The sequence below is a fragment of the Lithobates pipiens genome, unplaced genomic scaffold, assembly GCF_037356315.1.
Source record: "Lithobates pipiens isolate NorthernLeopardFrog02 unplaced genomic scaffold, aLitPip1_a1.2 Scaffold_22, whole genome shotgun sequence".
Classification (NCBI taxonomy): Eukaryota; Metazoa; Chordata; class Amphibia; order Anura; family Ranidae; genus Lithobates; species Lithobates pipiens.
Window position 1 is genome coordinate 8,309,555 of NW_027507784.1, and position 14,773 is coordinate 8,324,327.

Below are 14,773 nucleotides of genomic sequence, written 5' to 3' on the forward strand. Positions count from 1 at the left end.
CGTGTGTACGCGGCATAAGAAGCATATAAAAGGTTTTTCTGTTGCTCTTATTCTATAGATGTATCACAGATATGAAAAGAATGTGATTTGCATCTTCTGGAAACAAAGATTTGCTTAAACTCTTCTTGCTTCAGGCAGTTATTTTTATTTTTTCTCTATGACTATAAATAGTGACTGTAATGAAGTGTATGTGAAATGTGCCGTGCCATGTGACACGGAACATGTTATGCTCTTCAGCTTTTGTCATGGGACATTATAAAAGGGAGGCATCAAATCTGACTTCTAATACCAGAGAACAGAATGTGTTGGGAGCAGTTTGTGTAGGTGACACGGAAAGTAGGGCTCCATAATGAGAGGACAAAGGTCCCTACCCTTCTTCTTGGTCCTTCTATATGCCTCCAGTGGACGGACACGTAAGTATTTTTTTTTTTTGGAATATTTAACTAACAACATTTTCCTTTTTAACAGTTTATTTATGCATGTGTGGGGGAAGGGGGTGGGGGGGGGGGGTGGGGTTGGTTACAGGTGTGGGCACAGGGTGTGCTGGGTGTGTCTGGGCGCACCCTAATCACCCCGTGTGATTCAGATTTCCCCTGCCGAACAGCCCTACCCCCAAGGCAGCTGAATCTACAGAGAAAGGGACTGGGGAATTTCTTATCTCAGTGCCTTACTCTGCTATTTCACTAAAACCCCTAAATGGGACTAACAAATTGTAAAGATAATAATAATAATATTGTAAAATAATAAAATTGTAAAAAAATAATAACAAAAAAAATAATAAAAACAAAACACCACTCTGCTCTACTGACACCGTCCACAGCCCTACTGACACCGTCCTTTGCCCTACTGACACCATCCACTGCCCTACTGACACCGTCCACTGCTCTACTGACACTGTCCACTGCCCTACTGACACCGTCCACTGCTCTACTGACACCACCCACTGCCCTACTGACACCGTCCACTGCTCTACTGACACCGGCCACTGCCCTACTGACACCGTCCACTGCTCTACTGACACCATCCACTGCCCTACTGACACCGTCCACTGCTCTACTGACACCACCCACTGCCCTACTGACACCGTCCACTGCTCTACTGACACCGGCCACTGACCTACTGACACCGGCCACTGCCCTACTGACACCGTCCACTGCCCTACTGACACCGTCCACTGCTCTACTGACACCGTCCACTGCTCTACTGACACCGTCCACTGCCCTACTGACACCGTCCACTGCCCTACTGACACCGTCCACTGCCCTACTGACACCGTCCACTGCCCTACTGACACCGTCCACTGCTCTACTGACACCGTCCACTGCTCTACTGACACCGTCCACTGCCCTACTGACACCGTCCACTGCCCTACTGACACCATCCACTGCCCTACTGACACCATCCACTGCCCTACTGACACCGTCCACTGCTCTACTGACACCATCCACTGCTCTACTGACACCGTCCACTGCTCTACTGACACCGTCCACTGCTCTACTGACACCGTCCACTGCCCTACTGACACCATCCACTGCCCTACTGACACCGTCCTCTGCTCTACTGACACCGTCCTCTGCCCTACTGACACCGTCCACTGCTCTACTGACACCGTCCACTGCTCTACTGACACCATCCACTGCTCTACTGACACCATCCTCTGCCCTACTGACACCGTCCTCTGCCCTACTAACACTATCTACTGCCCTACTGACACCGTCCTCTGCCCCACTGACACCATACACTGCTCTGCTGTGCATGTGTGTTTGAGCTTTGGAGTGCACACCCTAATGCAATAGGCTGGGCACACCTATGGGGTGGGTACACTCCTTAGAGAAGCAGTAACTCCCATCGGCTATTAGGATTTAAAGCAGGAGTCTTAAAACCTTTCAAACAAAGGAACAGTCTATTGTCCTTCAGACTAGGTGGGCCGGATTGTGGCCGGTGGAGGTAGAAAATGTCCCGGGCCCAGGATCAGTGAGAATAAATATGGCCTCAGGGTTGGTGGTAAGCAGAAGGTGTAGTGCCCATTATTGGTATTAGACAGAGTAGTGCTCCATTATTGGTATTAGGAGGAGTAGTGCCCCATTATTGGTATTAGGAGGAGTAGTGCCCTGTTATTGGTATTAGAAGGAGTAGTGCTCCATTATTTCGTATTAGACAGAGTAGTGCCCCATTATTGGTATTAGGAGAAGTAGTGCCCCATTATTGGTATTAGGAGGAGTAGTGCCCCATTATTGGTATTAGGAGGAGGAGTGCCCCATTATTGCTATTAGGAGTAGTGCCCTGTTATTGGTATTAGGAGGAGTAGTGCCCCATTATTGCTATTAGGAGGAGTAGTGCCCCATTATTGCTATTAGGAGTAGTGCCCTGTTATTGGTATTAGGAGGAGTAGTGCCCCATTATTGGTATTAGGAGGAGTAGGACTCCATTATAGTTATTAGGAGGAGTAGTGCCCTATTATTGGTATTATAAGGAGTAGTGCCCCATTTTTGGCATTCATAGGAGAAGTGCCCCATTACTGGTATTAGGAGGAATAGTGCCCCATTATAGTTATTAGGAGGATTAGTGACCTATTATTGCTATTAGGAGGAGTAGTGCCCTATTATTGGCCCCATTATTTGTAGGAGAAGTGCCCCATTATTGGTATTAGGAGGAGCAGTGCCCTATTACTGGTATCAGGAGTAGTGCCCCATTATTGTTAGTAAGGCAGCACAGTGGTGTAGTGGTTAGCACTTTCACTTAGCAGCAATAGGGTCGCTGGTTCAAATCCCGACCACGACACCATCTGCCCGGAGTTTGCATGTTCTGCCTGTGTGGGTACTCAAGTTTCATCCCACACTCCAAAGACATGCTGGTAGGTTAATTAGACCTTGTCTAAAAAAAAAAATTGGCCTTAATATGTGTATGTCAATGTTGTATGTGTTTGTAAGCGTGTCAGGACCTTACGGGGTAAAGGACCACACAAAAGCCGCAGATGGAGGCAAGAAAGCGCTGGTGGCGAGAAAGCGCCCTGAGGCGATTTAGTTCGCATAGGTAGCGCTATACAAGTCACTCACTCAGTAGGAGTAGTGCCCCATTATTGGTATTAGTAGGAGGAGTATTCCATCATTGGTATCAGTGGAAGAAATGGTGCCCTATTGCTGGTGTCAGTGGGAGTAATAGTTCTTCGTATCAGTGGGAGGAATAGTTCCTCGTATCAGTGGTGGGAATAGTTCCTCGTATCAGTGGGGGGAATAGTTCCTTGTATCAGTGGGAGGAATAGTTTCTCGTATCAGTGGGAGGAATAGTTCCTCATATCAGTGGGGAGAATAGTTCCTTGTATCCTTGTATCAGTGGGGGGAATAGTTCCTTGTATCAGCGGGGGGAATAGTTCCTTGTATCAGTGGGAGGAATAGTTCCTCGTATCAGTGGGAGGAATAGTTCCTCGTATCAGTGGGGGGAATAGTTTCTCGTATCAGCGGGTGGAATAGTTCCTTGTATCAGCGGGGGGAATAGTTCCTTGTATCAGCGGGGGGAATAGTTCCTTGTATCAGCGGGGGGAATAGTTCCTTGTATCAGTGGGAGGAATAGTTCCTCGTATCAGTGGGGGAATAGTTCCTCGTATCAGTGGGGGGAATAGTTCCTCGTATCAGTGGGGGGAATAGTTCCTCGTATCAGTGGGGGGAATAGTTCCTCGTATCAGTGGGAGGAATAGTTCTTCGTATCAGTGGGAGGAATAGTTCCTCGTATCAGTGGGGGGAATAGTTCCTCGTATCAGTGGGGGGAATAGTTCCTCGTATCAGTGGGGGGAATAGTTCTTTGTATCAGTGGGAGGAATAGTTCCTTGTATCAGTGGGGGGAATAGTTCCTGGTATCAGTGGGAGGAATAGTTCCTTGTATCAGTGGGGGGAATAGTTCCTCGTATCAGTGGGGGGAATAGTTCCTCGTATCAGTGGGAGGAATAGTTCTTCGTATCAGTGGGAGGAATAGTTCTTCGTATCAGTGGGAGGAATAGTTCCTCGTATCAGTGGGGGGAATAGTTCCTCGTATCAGTGGGAGGAATAGTTCCTCGTATCAGTGGGGGGAATAGTTCCTCGTATCAGTGGGGGGAATAGTTCCTCGTATCAGTAGGGGGAATAGTTCCTCGTATCAGTGGGAGGAATAGTTCCTTGTATCAGTGGGGGGAATAGTTCCTGGTATCAGTGGGAGGAATAGTTCCTTGTATCAGTGGGGGGAATAGTTCTTCGTATCAGTGGGGGGAATAGTTCCTCGTATCAGTGGGGGGAATAGTTCCTCGTATCAGTGGGGGGAATAGTTCCTCGTATCAGTGGGAGGAATAGTTCCTTGTATCAGTGGGAGGAATAGTTCCTCGTATCAGTGGGGGGAATAGTTCCTCGTATCAGTGGGGGGAATAGTTCCTCGTATCAGTGGGAGGAATAGTTCCTTGTATCAGTGGGAGGAATAGTTCCTTGTATCAGTGGGGGGAATAGTTCCTTGTATCAGTGGGGGGAATAGTTCCTCGTATCAGTGGGGGGAATAGTTCCTTGTATCAGTGGGGGGAATAGTTCCTTGTATCAGTGGGGGGAATAGTTCCTCGTATCAGTGGGAGGAATAGTTCCTCGTATCAGTGGGAGGAATAGTTCCTCGTATCAGTGGGGGGAATAGTTCCTCGTATCAGTGGGAGGAATAGTTCTTCGTATCAGTGGGAGGAATAGTTCTTCGTATCAGTGGGAGGAATAGTTCCTCGTATCAGTGGGGGGAATAGTTCCTCGTATCAGTGGGAGGAATAGTTCCTCGTATCAGTGGGGGGAATAGTTCCTCGTATCAGTGGGGGGAATAGTTCCTCGTATCAGTGGGGGGAATAGTTCCTCGTATCAGTGGGAGGAATAGTTCCTTGTATCAGTGGGGGGAATAGTTCCTGGTATCAGTGGGAGGAATAGTTCCTTGTATCAGTGGGGGGAATAGTTCTTCGTATCAGTGGGGGGAATAGTTCCTCGTATCAGTGGGGGGAATAGTTCCTCGTATCAGTGGGGGGAATAGTTCCTCGTATCAGTGGGAGGAATAGTTCCTTGTATCAGTGGGAGGAATAGTTCCTCGTATCAGTGGGGGGAATAGTTCCTCGTATCAGTGGGGGGAATAGTTCCTCGTATCAGTGGGAGGAATAGTTCCTTGTATCAGTGGGAGGAATAGTTCCTTGTATCAGTGGGGGGAATAGTTCCTTGTATCAGTGGGGGGAATAGTTCCTTGTATCAGTGGGGGGAATAGTTCCTTGTATCAGTGGGGGGAATAGTTCCTTGTATCAGTGGGGGGAATAGTTCCTCGTATCAGTGGGAGGAATAGTTCCTCGTATCAGTGGGGGGGATAGTTCCTCGTATCAGTGGGGGGAATAGTTCCTTGTATCAGTGGGAAGAATAGTACCCTAAATGCTTGAAAATGGCCAGATCTGGCCCTCAGGCCGTAGTTTGGAGACCCCTGATCTAAAGTAAGAATGTAAGAAAGATGTCTTCATAGGGGGTTCCTAACTCTAGATGGTTCTTAGAAAACCATGTCCTGTGTACAGGAGAAGGTGGAAGCCATGAATATATATGGTGCTGGACTTGTGGGACCTTCAGCCTTGTAGTTCTGTGTGGCACTTATAAAGGATGACTTGTGGGGGAGGGGTGAAGGGATTTATTCTTACTAGTTCTCATACAGTGGAAATGTGTAGTAATTCTCTTCACCAACATTAACAATACATTAAGGATACATCAAAAGTCTGGCGCTGAGTCCATGATGGGGCATCAAATGTTGGCCAGTAGAAAGTGCTAAAAGTTCCAACTACTAAACAATCCCTTGGAGGGAACAAAACAAACAAAATCAAAATCATTCGGGACTTATCAATGTCACTTATGAATTCCAGATTATCCCCATAAGTATCACATCTGCTATTGAGCATGAACCCCCCGACTGATCATCACCATAAGTTGTATTAACCACTTGCCAACCACCCGCCGCCATTATACTGCATCAGGTTGGCTCGTTCCCGCAATTCGCTGTTGATGTACATGGGCTCCTTTAAGAGCCATAGCAGTCACGTGTGCGTCCGCCAGGAGACCAGGTGAGCGTGTGTGGGGGCCGCAAAGCCTGCCGGCCACCCTCGGCTGCAGGAAAGAGGGACATGACAGAGAATTCTGGATTCATACTTACCTAGGTGTATGCAGCATCAGACCAATTCCGCATCTGTTCCCCCCCTGCCGTCTCTGCACTGAAAACCGAATGATCTAACACTGCTGATGGTTCGGTTCCCATAGATCCCCGAGAGGAGAGACGCTGACGCACGCTCCTCCACACTCATTGGTGCGCTGAGCTGTGGAGGGACGGGGAGCGTCCGTTTCAGCTTCTCACTGAGAGGCTGAGACGCCTTTCAGTTCAGGCACCTGGCGGATCCACACCTCCAAAGTCGCGATGACGTGGTGCCTCGATTGATTCCAGTGACGTCAGCAGAGAGCGGACTTCAGACCACTCTCCGCTGAAAACGGGTCACAGGAGCGAAAAACAAATTGCACTCCTGTGACCCTTAATAGAAGCACAGCCTAAAAAGCTCACGCTGGACTTCTCCTTTAAATATTTTTTCTCAAGTCATCTTCCAGGACGGCACACCTGAGAGATGAGAGGCTCCTCCCTACAGGAAACACAATCAATCGACAGCTGTTTTAAGTCCCCACCCTTCCCCTTGATCCTCAGTTTTTGATTGTGTTTCTCCCTACACAGTGAAACTGTTTGTTTTTTTCCAAATGACCCGAAGCCTGGGGCTGGTGGTCTCCCCCTGGGAGCCGGACCACAAGCCTGGGAAGCCTCTGGGTCTGGTAGGATATTCTTGTCCTTCCTGGGGGGTTCCCCTATCTTTTCCTCAGGGCGGGCAGCAGAAATTGGAAGAGCCCCCCTGAGAGCTGAAGGACCCTGGGTACAGTGGTGTACCCAGAACTTCAGGGGCCATTATCCTGTCTCCCCCTCCTTACCTGTACAGGTGGCTGTTCAGACGGGGGTGCTGGCCATCGGTTCTTTCCAGGGGGATCTTGTCCCCGACTCCTGGGTCCCCGGTAGCTCGCGTGGGCTGCCGGAGAGGGCGTGGCAACAAGCACCCGCGTCATTTTCAAACTTCGGGAAAATGGCAGCGGCGTTCTTACCCAGGAGGGAAGGCTGAGAGTCAGTAGGAGCAGGCGCCCACATCCTCCTTTCTCTAGAGCGAGGAGGCACCAGTTTACTACGGTGTATGTCTGCCTTAACCACCTCAGATATGAAGATGGGAATGAGGAATGGAAGGCATTGCCCCCCCCCATGTATATAGACTGACTGACTGGTACAGTGCAGGACACAGCCTAACCTAGCACCTCCCTATGGGGACAGCAGTTGGGGGGGGGGGGGGGAGCACTTTGGCGGCTATCCTCCTTGCGTGTGGACCATAAGGATGGAAAAGCAAGCCCGCTGGCTGTGGCAAAAAGAGGAAGACGACAACGGTGAGTACTTTACTTTCCTTTTGCCGTGGGAAATTAGCTGCAAAATCCCCAATTCCAGCCAGAGGGTTTCTGGGCATTTGAGATCTCACCTGGGGTCTGGATTCAAATAGCCCTTAAGCTTCTGCTAAAAACACCAGCTGCAGCCCCTCTTACATCAGAGAAGCTGTATGGTGGACAGGTGGTGCAGAGGAACGAGTGTGCCTAAACCACCTCAGATGAGAAAGAGGTAGGTAGGCCATTGCTCCCCCTTCCCCGTGTATATACTGACTGGTGCAGTGCAGAACTTGGGGTCGGGATACAAATAGCGCAGATGCCACTGCTAAAACCACCAGCCACAGCTCCCTCTTACAGCAGAGACACTGTGGTTATCGCAGCAGTAGGTTGCCAGCCTCTCCCTACATGCCCAGTTGTGGTACATTTAGTAGGGATGAATATAGCGTACAGAGGGGACCTGGTAGATACAAAGTTACTTACAGGCCAGGTATACCACTGAACAGGTTATTAATTGGGCAGTGGTTGGTGGATTCAGAAGCTCCCCTGGTCAGCAGGTGCACTAGGTTACCGGCCCTATTAGCCCAGCTGCTAGGAATCTGAAGTTGCTTCACAATGTTTAAAAGCTGACCTAACATTCAAGGAGGGGCAGAGACCAAGCTACTGTGTGGCACAGTAGGGGTTCCCTTGTCACAGATCCTCCTTTTGGAGGTTGCCTGCTATAGTTAACTTTCATAAGCTCCAACCTCCCACTCCACCTTTACACTGTGTTTATATTATAGTGTAGGAGGTAAGAAGAAACTTTTTTTATTGGTTTGGGCTACAATCCACTCAGTGGCAGATCTAAAGGCGATTCACCATAGATCGCTCCCTACATCCTTTTAATTGAGGATTTTCTGTGCAAACCTATGCAAGAGCTACATAATTGATTGCTTGAAGCCTGCAAATAGCTATTTACCTCCCAGGCTAAACTGGTAACCACCTCTTATAGAGAGGTCTTAAATTGGTCTCTAGGGCTGGGCTCATTGAGACTTTAGTTGCTAATCAGCACCACCTGGATATGTGCTGGCTAGGGTTTGCTCAGTCTATGGAGGTAAGGTAGGACAACAACTACTATAGTAGGGTGTCCAACCATTTTAGGATCTGTTCCTTCTCTGGTGGTGAAGGTTTAGTATCTACAGCCCAGGCTATGCCTATGAAATAAATTGCCTGTTGGTTATTTCATAAAGGGATAGACCATGACTCCTCATTGGCTGCACACCAGTAGACCTCAGTAGTGAAGGTTTGTGCTTGCTGGGATGTTTTTGTGGCACAGCAGAAATACACATTGAGATTTGTGACATCTCTGCTTAATAAGGACTATATTGCTGTACATCAGAAATGCACTGCACTGAAGCTTGTTTTCTGTCCTTTATATACTAAAGGTACTGCTTTGTTTGGCTACAGATCAGAAAAATACAACAGTGAAGGTGGTCTGTACTTTCTGGTTTTGTGTTGCACAGCAGAAATGCACATCATTGAGTCTGGTGACATCTCTGCTCATAATGGTTATATTGCTGCACATCAGACATACACAAGATTGAGGTCTGTCTGTGGGGCTTTGTGTCCTGTTTTACTGCCTTGTTGGTTACTTATCAGAAAGGCAGCAGTGAAGTCTGATGGTCCTGATTTGCGTGGCGCTGTGCTGATTCAGACAGTGCTATTAACAGCAATGGCTGCCGAGTTTAAACATGCGATTTGACATGTTGAGTCGCATGACAAATCATTTCAATATGGATGTGCTATCTCTATTCATAGTGTTTTATTGTTGCACATCAGATTTATACAGCATTAAGGTCTGTGAGGTTTTGTGTCCTGTATTACTGCCTTATCAGAAAGGCAGCAGTGAAAATTGATGGTTCGAATTTGTTGGGCTACATAGTAGAAATACAAATTGAACCCCTGCCAGGTGTAGTACATATACTGCCTTTGGTAATCCATGTAGCACCACAAAGTGGTGTTGTGCTGATTTTAGCCATGCGATTTGACATGTTGAGTCGCAAGGCCAAATCGCTTCAATATGGATGTGCTATCTCTATTCAGAATTGTTATATTGTTGCACATCAGACATATACAAGATTGAAGGTTGTCTGTCCTTTTATGTCTTGCATATACTGCCTTATTGGCTGCATATCAGAAAGGACACAGCAGTGAAGGTTGCTTGTCTTTTTCTGATTTTGTTTTTGCTGCTCAGCTGAGAGACACATTGAGGATGGTGGCCTCTCTGCTCAGTATTGGTATATTACTACACATCAGACATACACAAAGATTGAATGTTTGTGTCCTGTATGTCCTATATTTACTGCCTTATCGTTTGTATATCAGGCTAAGCAGTGTTTCTCATGGATCTACCTTTCTGCATCTTAGGGATACACAGCAGGGGTTTGTTGGCTGCAATCCTCCAGGGAGTCACAGCATTGGGGACCCCTTACTTGTTCGACCTGAAAATTGCTATTTGTTTTTTTTTTCCCTGCGACCTGTGTAATCTTGAGGTCTGTGGATCCAGGAATCAGGGACTGCTGGTGTCGCACAGACACAAATGGTACCCATTGGAAGCCATAGTATATGACTTCTCATGCGTCTTGCAGTCCCAAGTCGCAGTTTTGGTCGCACGGGTGTGGGAACCCTAAACTTATCTGTCCCTTCTGATTGAGGTTTTGCTACACAGCAGGAATACTCATCATGACGTTATTGTTTTATTTTGCAGCAGACCAGAAAGATTGCAGCTGTAAAGGCTGTCTGTCTTTTTCCTCAGTGTCTGCTTTTATGTTGTTGCACAGCAGAAATACTCAAGATTGAAGCTTGTTGGTGCTTTCTGTTTCAGAAAAACACAATGCTGCAGGTTGCTTGTGTCCTTTCTCAGTGTTGGTTCTATCTGAACTACACTACAGAAGTGCATGACAGAAAGGATTGTCTTGTGTTCCATATTTTTCCCTGTGGCATAGCAGAAATGCACAACACGGGAGTTGGTGTTCATATTAATCTTATAACTGTGGTGGTTTGTCAGAAATACACAACATAGAAGTTTGGGTCTTTCTGTCTTTATAGCCTTGTTTTGCTGTACATAGGTAAAGCACAACAGTAAAGGGGGTTCCTGTCCTTTCCGTATTTATATATCAGTTATGACCTAGCTAGCTGCACTAAAGAAATACGCAGCATTTAGGGTTTGCTTGAGTCTTAATGTTTTTACGTCTTGGCAGCACATCAGAAAACCAGACTATGAGGACTGTTTGTCTACGTTGAGGTTCAGATTTGGGTCTCTTCCCATATTTGATATATTGGTTTAGCTAGTCACACTCAGGCACACAACATTGTTGTCTATGCTTGTGTCCTTTCTGTCTAAATCTATTGTGCCATGCCCACAATCTATGATCATTTTATTTGTGATATTAATAATGCATGTATCACCTTTTTGTATTTCAGCCTTCTTTTCCATGGAGGGGCCAGGAGTTCGGGCTGCAGCTGCCACATGTCAGAAAACCTTGACCACTTGCATTCAGGGATGCCAGAACCATTTCCTAGGGTTGAAGCCCTGTAGGGTTATGGGACACTGGAGGAAGGGGATAATGATTCGCCCTGTTTAGTAAGAACTTGGAGAGTTCTATTCAGAGGAGTATTAGGGCCTAAGGATGAAGTATAAAGATGTATACCCGATCGAATAGGTTTCGGCTCGGTGCATGGCCTTCATTTTGCCCTTTTAGCAAAACTAGACATAGCAATATGGGTAGTCTACTCCTGCTAGGGACTTTAATCTCCTGAAGAAGGCTCTCAGGCGTAAGTAAGGACATAGATTGGGCGTGCCTTAAACCCAGGGTTCAAGCTTCTGTTAATCTATTTCCCTTAAGTAGGCTTCCCTTTAGTCTTTTGCTGACATAAAGATAAAAAGGAAGCAGTTTTATTTCCCTCAACAGGATAGTGTTAAGACAGGCCCTCTTATTGATTAATGTAGTGTCCTTGTCTTACACAGGTCTCTTATTTATCTTTTTAGTGGTTCTAAGTAGCACCTACAGGCATAATAGGCCATGGTTGTTAGATGTGTGAGATAGGCAACATTGCTAACCTACAAGTTTAACATGTTTTCTGATTCCATTTTTAAGAGCCCATTTCACCTAGATACTGCATCTGAAGCGGAAAAGGCAGGAACATCTGTGGAGCAGACCTGCAGATCAGCCGCATGATCCAGCTAACATGCCTTTATCAAGCATATGAGCGTATGGAATGGAGGTAAAGCTCACTGCAGAGCCAAGGTTCGCCAAGAGGGTTTTGCAGTGGCCCCACCCTAAGGTAGGCCTGAGGTACTTGTTTATCCTCTCAGGTGTGCCGTCCTGGAAGATGACTTGAGAAAAGTACCAGTTACTTACCGGTAACTGTCTTTCTGGGAAATCTTCCAGGACAGCAGGCCTACTTCCCGCCCGTTGGAGGAGGGAAAATTCTAGAACACTAGAAGGTGAGTACCTATGAGGAATGATTTCCCTTGTGAACCTGGTTCAGGAGTTACTTCTCTACAAACTGAGGATCAAGGGGAAGGGTGGGGACTTAAAACAGCTGTCGATTGATTGTGTTTCCTGTAGGGAGGAGCCTCTCATCTCTCAGGTGTGCCGTCCTGGAAGATTTCCCAGAAAGACAGTTACCGGTAAGTAACTGGTACTTTTTCCATATATTGGTAAACTTGAAAATTCTAAAATTCGGAAATTCTAAAATTCGGAAATTCTAAAATTCGGAAATTCTAAAATTCGGAAATTCTAAAATTCGGAAATTCTAAAATTCGGAAATTTAGAAATTCAGAAATGTGAAAATTTGGAAATTCATAAATTCTGAAATTCATAAATTTGAAAATTTGGAAATTCATACATTTGGAATTTCAGAAATTTGAAAATTCGGAAATGCAGAAATTCAGAAATTTGAAAATGTGGAAATTCAGAAATTCAGAGATTTGAAAATTTGGAAATTCAGAAATTCGGAAATTCAGAAATAGGAAAATTAGTGAATTCATAAATTTGGAATTTCAGAAATTTGAAAATTCAGAAATTTGAAGATGTGGAAATTCATAAATTTGGAAATTCAGAGATTTGAAAATTCGGAAATTCATAAATTCGGAAATTCAGAAATGTGAAAATTTGGAAATTCAGAAATTTGGAAATTCATAAATTTGGAAATTCATAAATTTGGAAATTCATAAATTTTAAAATTTGGAAATTCATAAATTCGGAATTTCATAAATTTAAAAATTCAGAAATTTAGAAATGTGAAAATGTGGAAATTCATAAATTTGGAAATTTGGAAATTCGGAAAATCATAAATTCGGAAATTCAGAAATTTTAAATCCCAATATCTGAAAACCCTAAAATTGGAAAATCTGAAATAATAACCAACTAATAAAAACTTAAATATTACTAACTATTAAATTATAGGTGTTGGAGTTTTCCTTTCAAATGTGGCTGTTAGGCCGCGTACACACGGGCGGACTGTTCGCCCAACTTTGTTTGTCAAACAGTTTCGGCAAACAGTCCGCTCAAAATTAGCATGGACGGACATGGCCACACACGGCACTTTTTGAGCGGACTGTTTCAGCGAACTGTTTGCCAAACAGTTCGCTCAACTTTTGAAATGAACGGACTCGCCCACGTAAGGCAGAGGCAAATCCGCCCATTTCGAGCGCGTGTACAGGTAGGCGGGGCCCGCGAAGGAGACGTCGCGGGCTCCGCCGCCTGGAATGGACTTAAAGGGGAACCCCAACGCCGAAAAAAATCGGCGTGGGGTCCCCCCAAAGTCCACAACAGACCCTTGTCCGAGCACGCTACCCGGCCGGCCAGGAAAGGGGGGCGAGCGAGCGCGATCCCTCCTGAGCCGTACCAGGCCGCGTGCCCTCAACATGGGGGGGTGCCTTGGGGAAGGGGGGGCCACGCGGCCCCCCCACCCCAAAGCACCTTGTCCCCATGTTGATGAGGACAAGGGCCTCTTCCCGACAACCCTGGCCGTTGGTTGTCGGGGTCTGCGGGCGGGGGGCTTATCGGAATCCGGGAGCCCCCTTTAAGAAGGGGGCCCCCGGATACCGGCCCCCCACCCTATGTGAATGAGTATGGGGTACAATGTACCCCTACCCATTCACCTGTGAAATAAAGTACAAAAAAAACACAACACAGAGAAAAAATATTTTATTGCACAGCTCCGGGGGTCTTCCGTCTTCGGGGGTCTTCTCGCTGGACTCCTCCGCTATCTTCGTGTAGCTCTTTTGCTAGCGGAGGAGTCCGGCTTTCTTCCTCCCCGCCGCCGGCCTCTTCTCCCGACTTCGGGGGTCTTGTCCCCCTCTTCGGTCCTTCTGCCGGGCCACCGCGCCTTCTTGTAGCTCTTTTGCAGGCGGTGGCCCGGTCTTCTGTCGCCGCTGCCTTCCGTTATTCTGTCGCCGCCTTCGGTTCTTCTGCCGGGCCACCGCGCCTTCTTGTAGCTCTTTTACAGGCGGTGGCCCGGTCTTCTGTCGCTGTCGCCGTCGCCGCCTTCCGTTCTTCTTCTTCTTCTTGTTCTTCTTCTTCTTCCCCAGGAGATGTTGACACGTTGCTCTCTCCGGCCGGAATGCCAGAGCCGCGCTGTGCGGTCACTTATATAGTGACAATGGGGCGGTGTCACATGGTATATGTCACATGGGTTGGTCACATGGTGACCCCGCCCCCTTACGATGTCATAGTCCCCATGTGACATCAACCCATGTGACCAACCCATGTGACATATACCATGTGACACCGCCCCATTGTCACTATATAAGTGACCGCACAGCGCGGCTCTGGCATTCCGGCCGGAGAGAGCGACGTGTCAACATCTCCTGGAGAAGAAGAAGAAGAACAAGAAGAAGAACAAGAACGGAAGGCGGCGGCGACAACGGCGACAGAAGACCGGGCCACCGCCTGTAAAAGAGCTACAAGAAGGCGCGGTGGCCCGGCAGAAGAACCGAAGAGGGGGACAAGACCCCCGAAGTCGGGAGAAGAGGCCGGCGGCGGGGAGGAAGAAAGCCGGGCTCCTCCGCTAGTAAAAGAGCTACACGAAGATAGCGGAGGAGTCCGGCGAGAAGACCCCCGAAGACGGATGACCCCCGGAGCTGTGCAATAAAATATTTTTTCTCTGTGTTGTGTTTTTTTTTTTACTTTATTTCACAGGTGAATGGGTAGGGGTACATTGTACCCCATACTCATTCACATAGGGTGGGGGGCCGGTATCCGGGGGCCCCCTTCTTAAAGGGGGCTCCCGGATTCCGATAAGCCCCCCGCCCGCAGACC

The 14,773-nt window shown here is 47.3% G+C and overlaps 1 protein-coding gene across 2 annotated transcripts in view; it reads left to right on the forward strand.

Annotated features, from left to right (window-relative positions):
* The first annotated feature begins 289 nt into the window (after positions 1-289).
* The window catches only part of LOC144000353 (uromodulin-like), a 206,572-nt gene continuing 192,088 nt past the window's right edge, over positions 290-14,773 (forward strand). For both annotated transcript variants that reach the window (XM_077494143.1, XM_077494144.1), the window contains exon 1: positions 290-413. In XM_077494143.1, the coding sequence (XP_077350269.1) occupies positions 350-413 (64 nt within the window). In that variant the 5' untranslated portion in view covers positions 290-349. The remainder of the gene's footprint in view (positions 414-14,773) is intronic.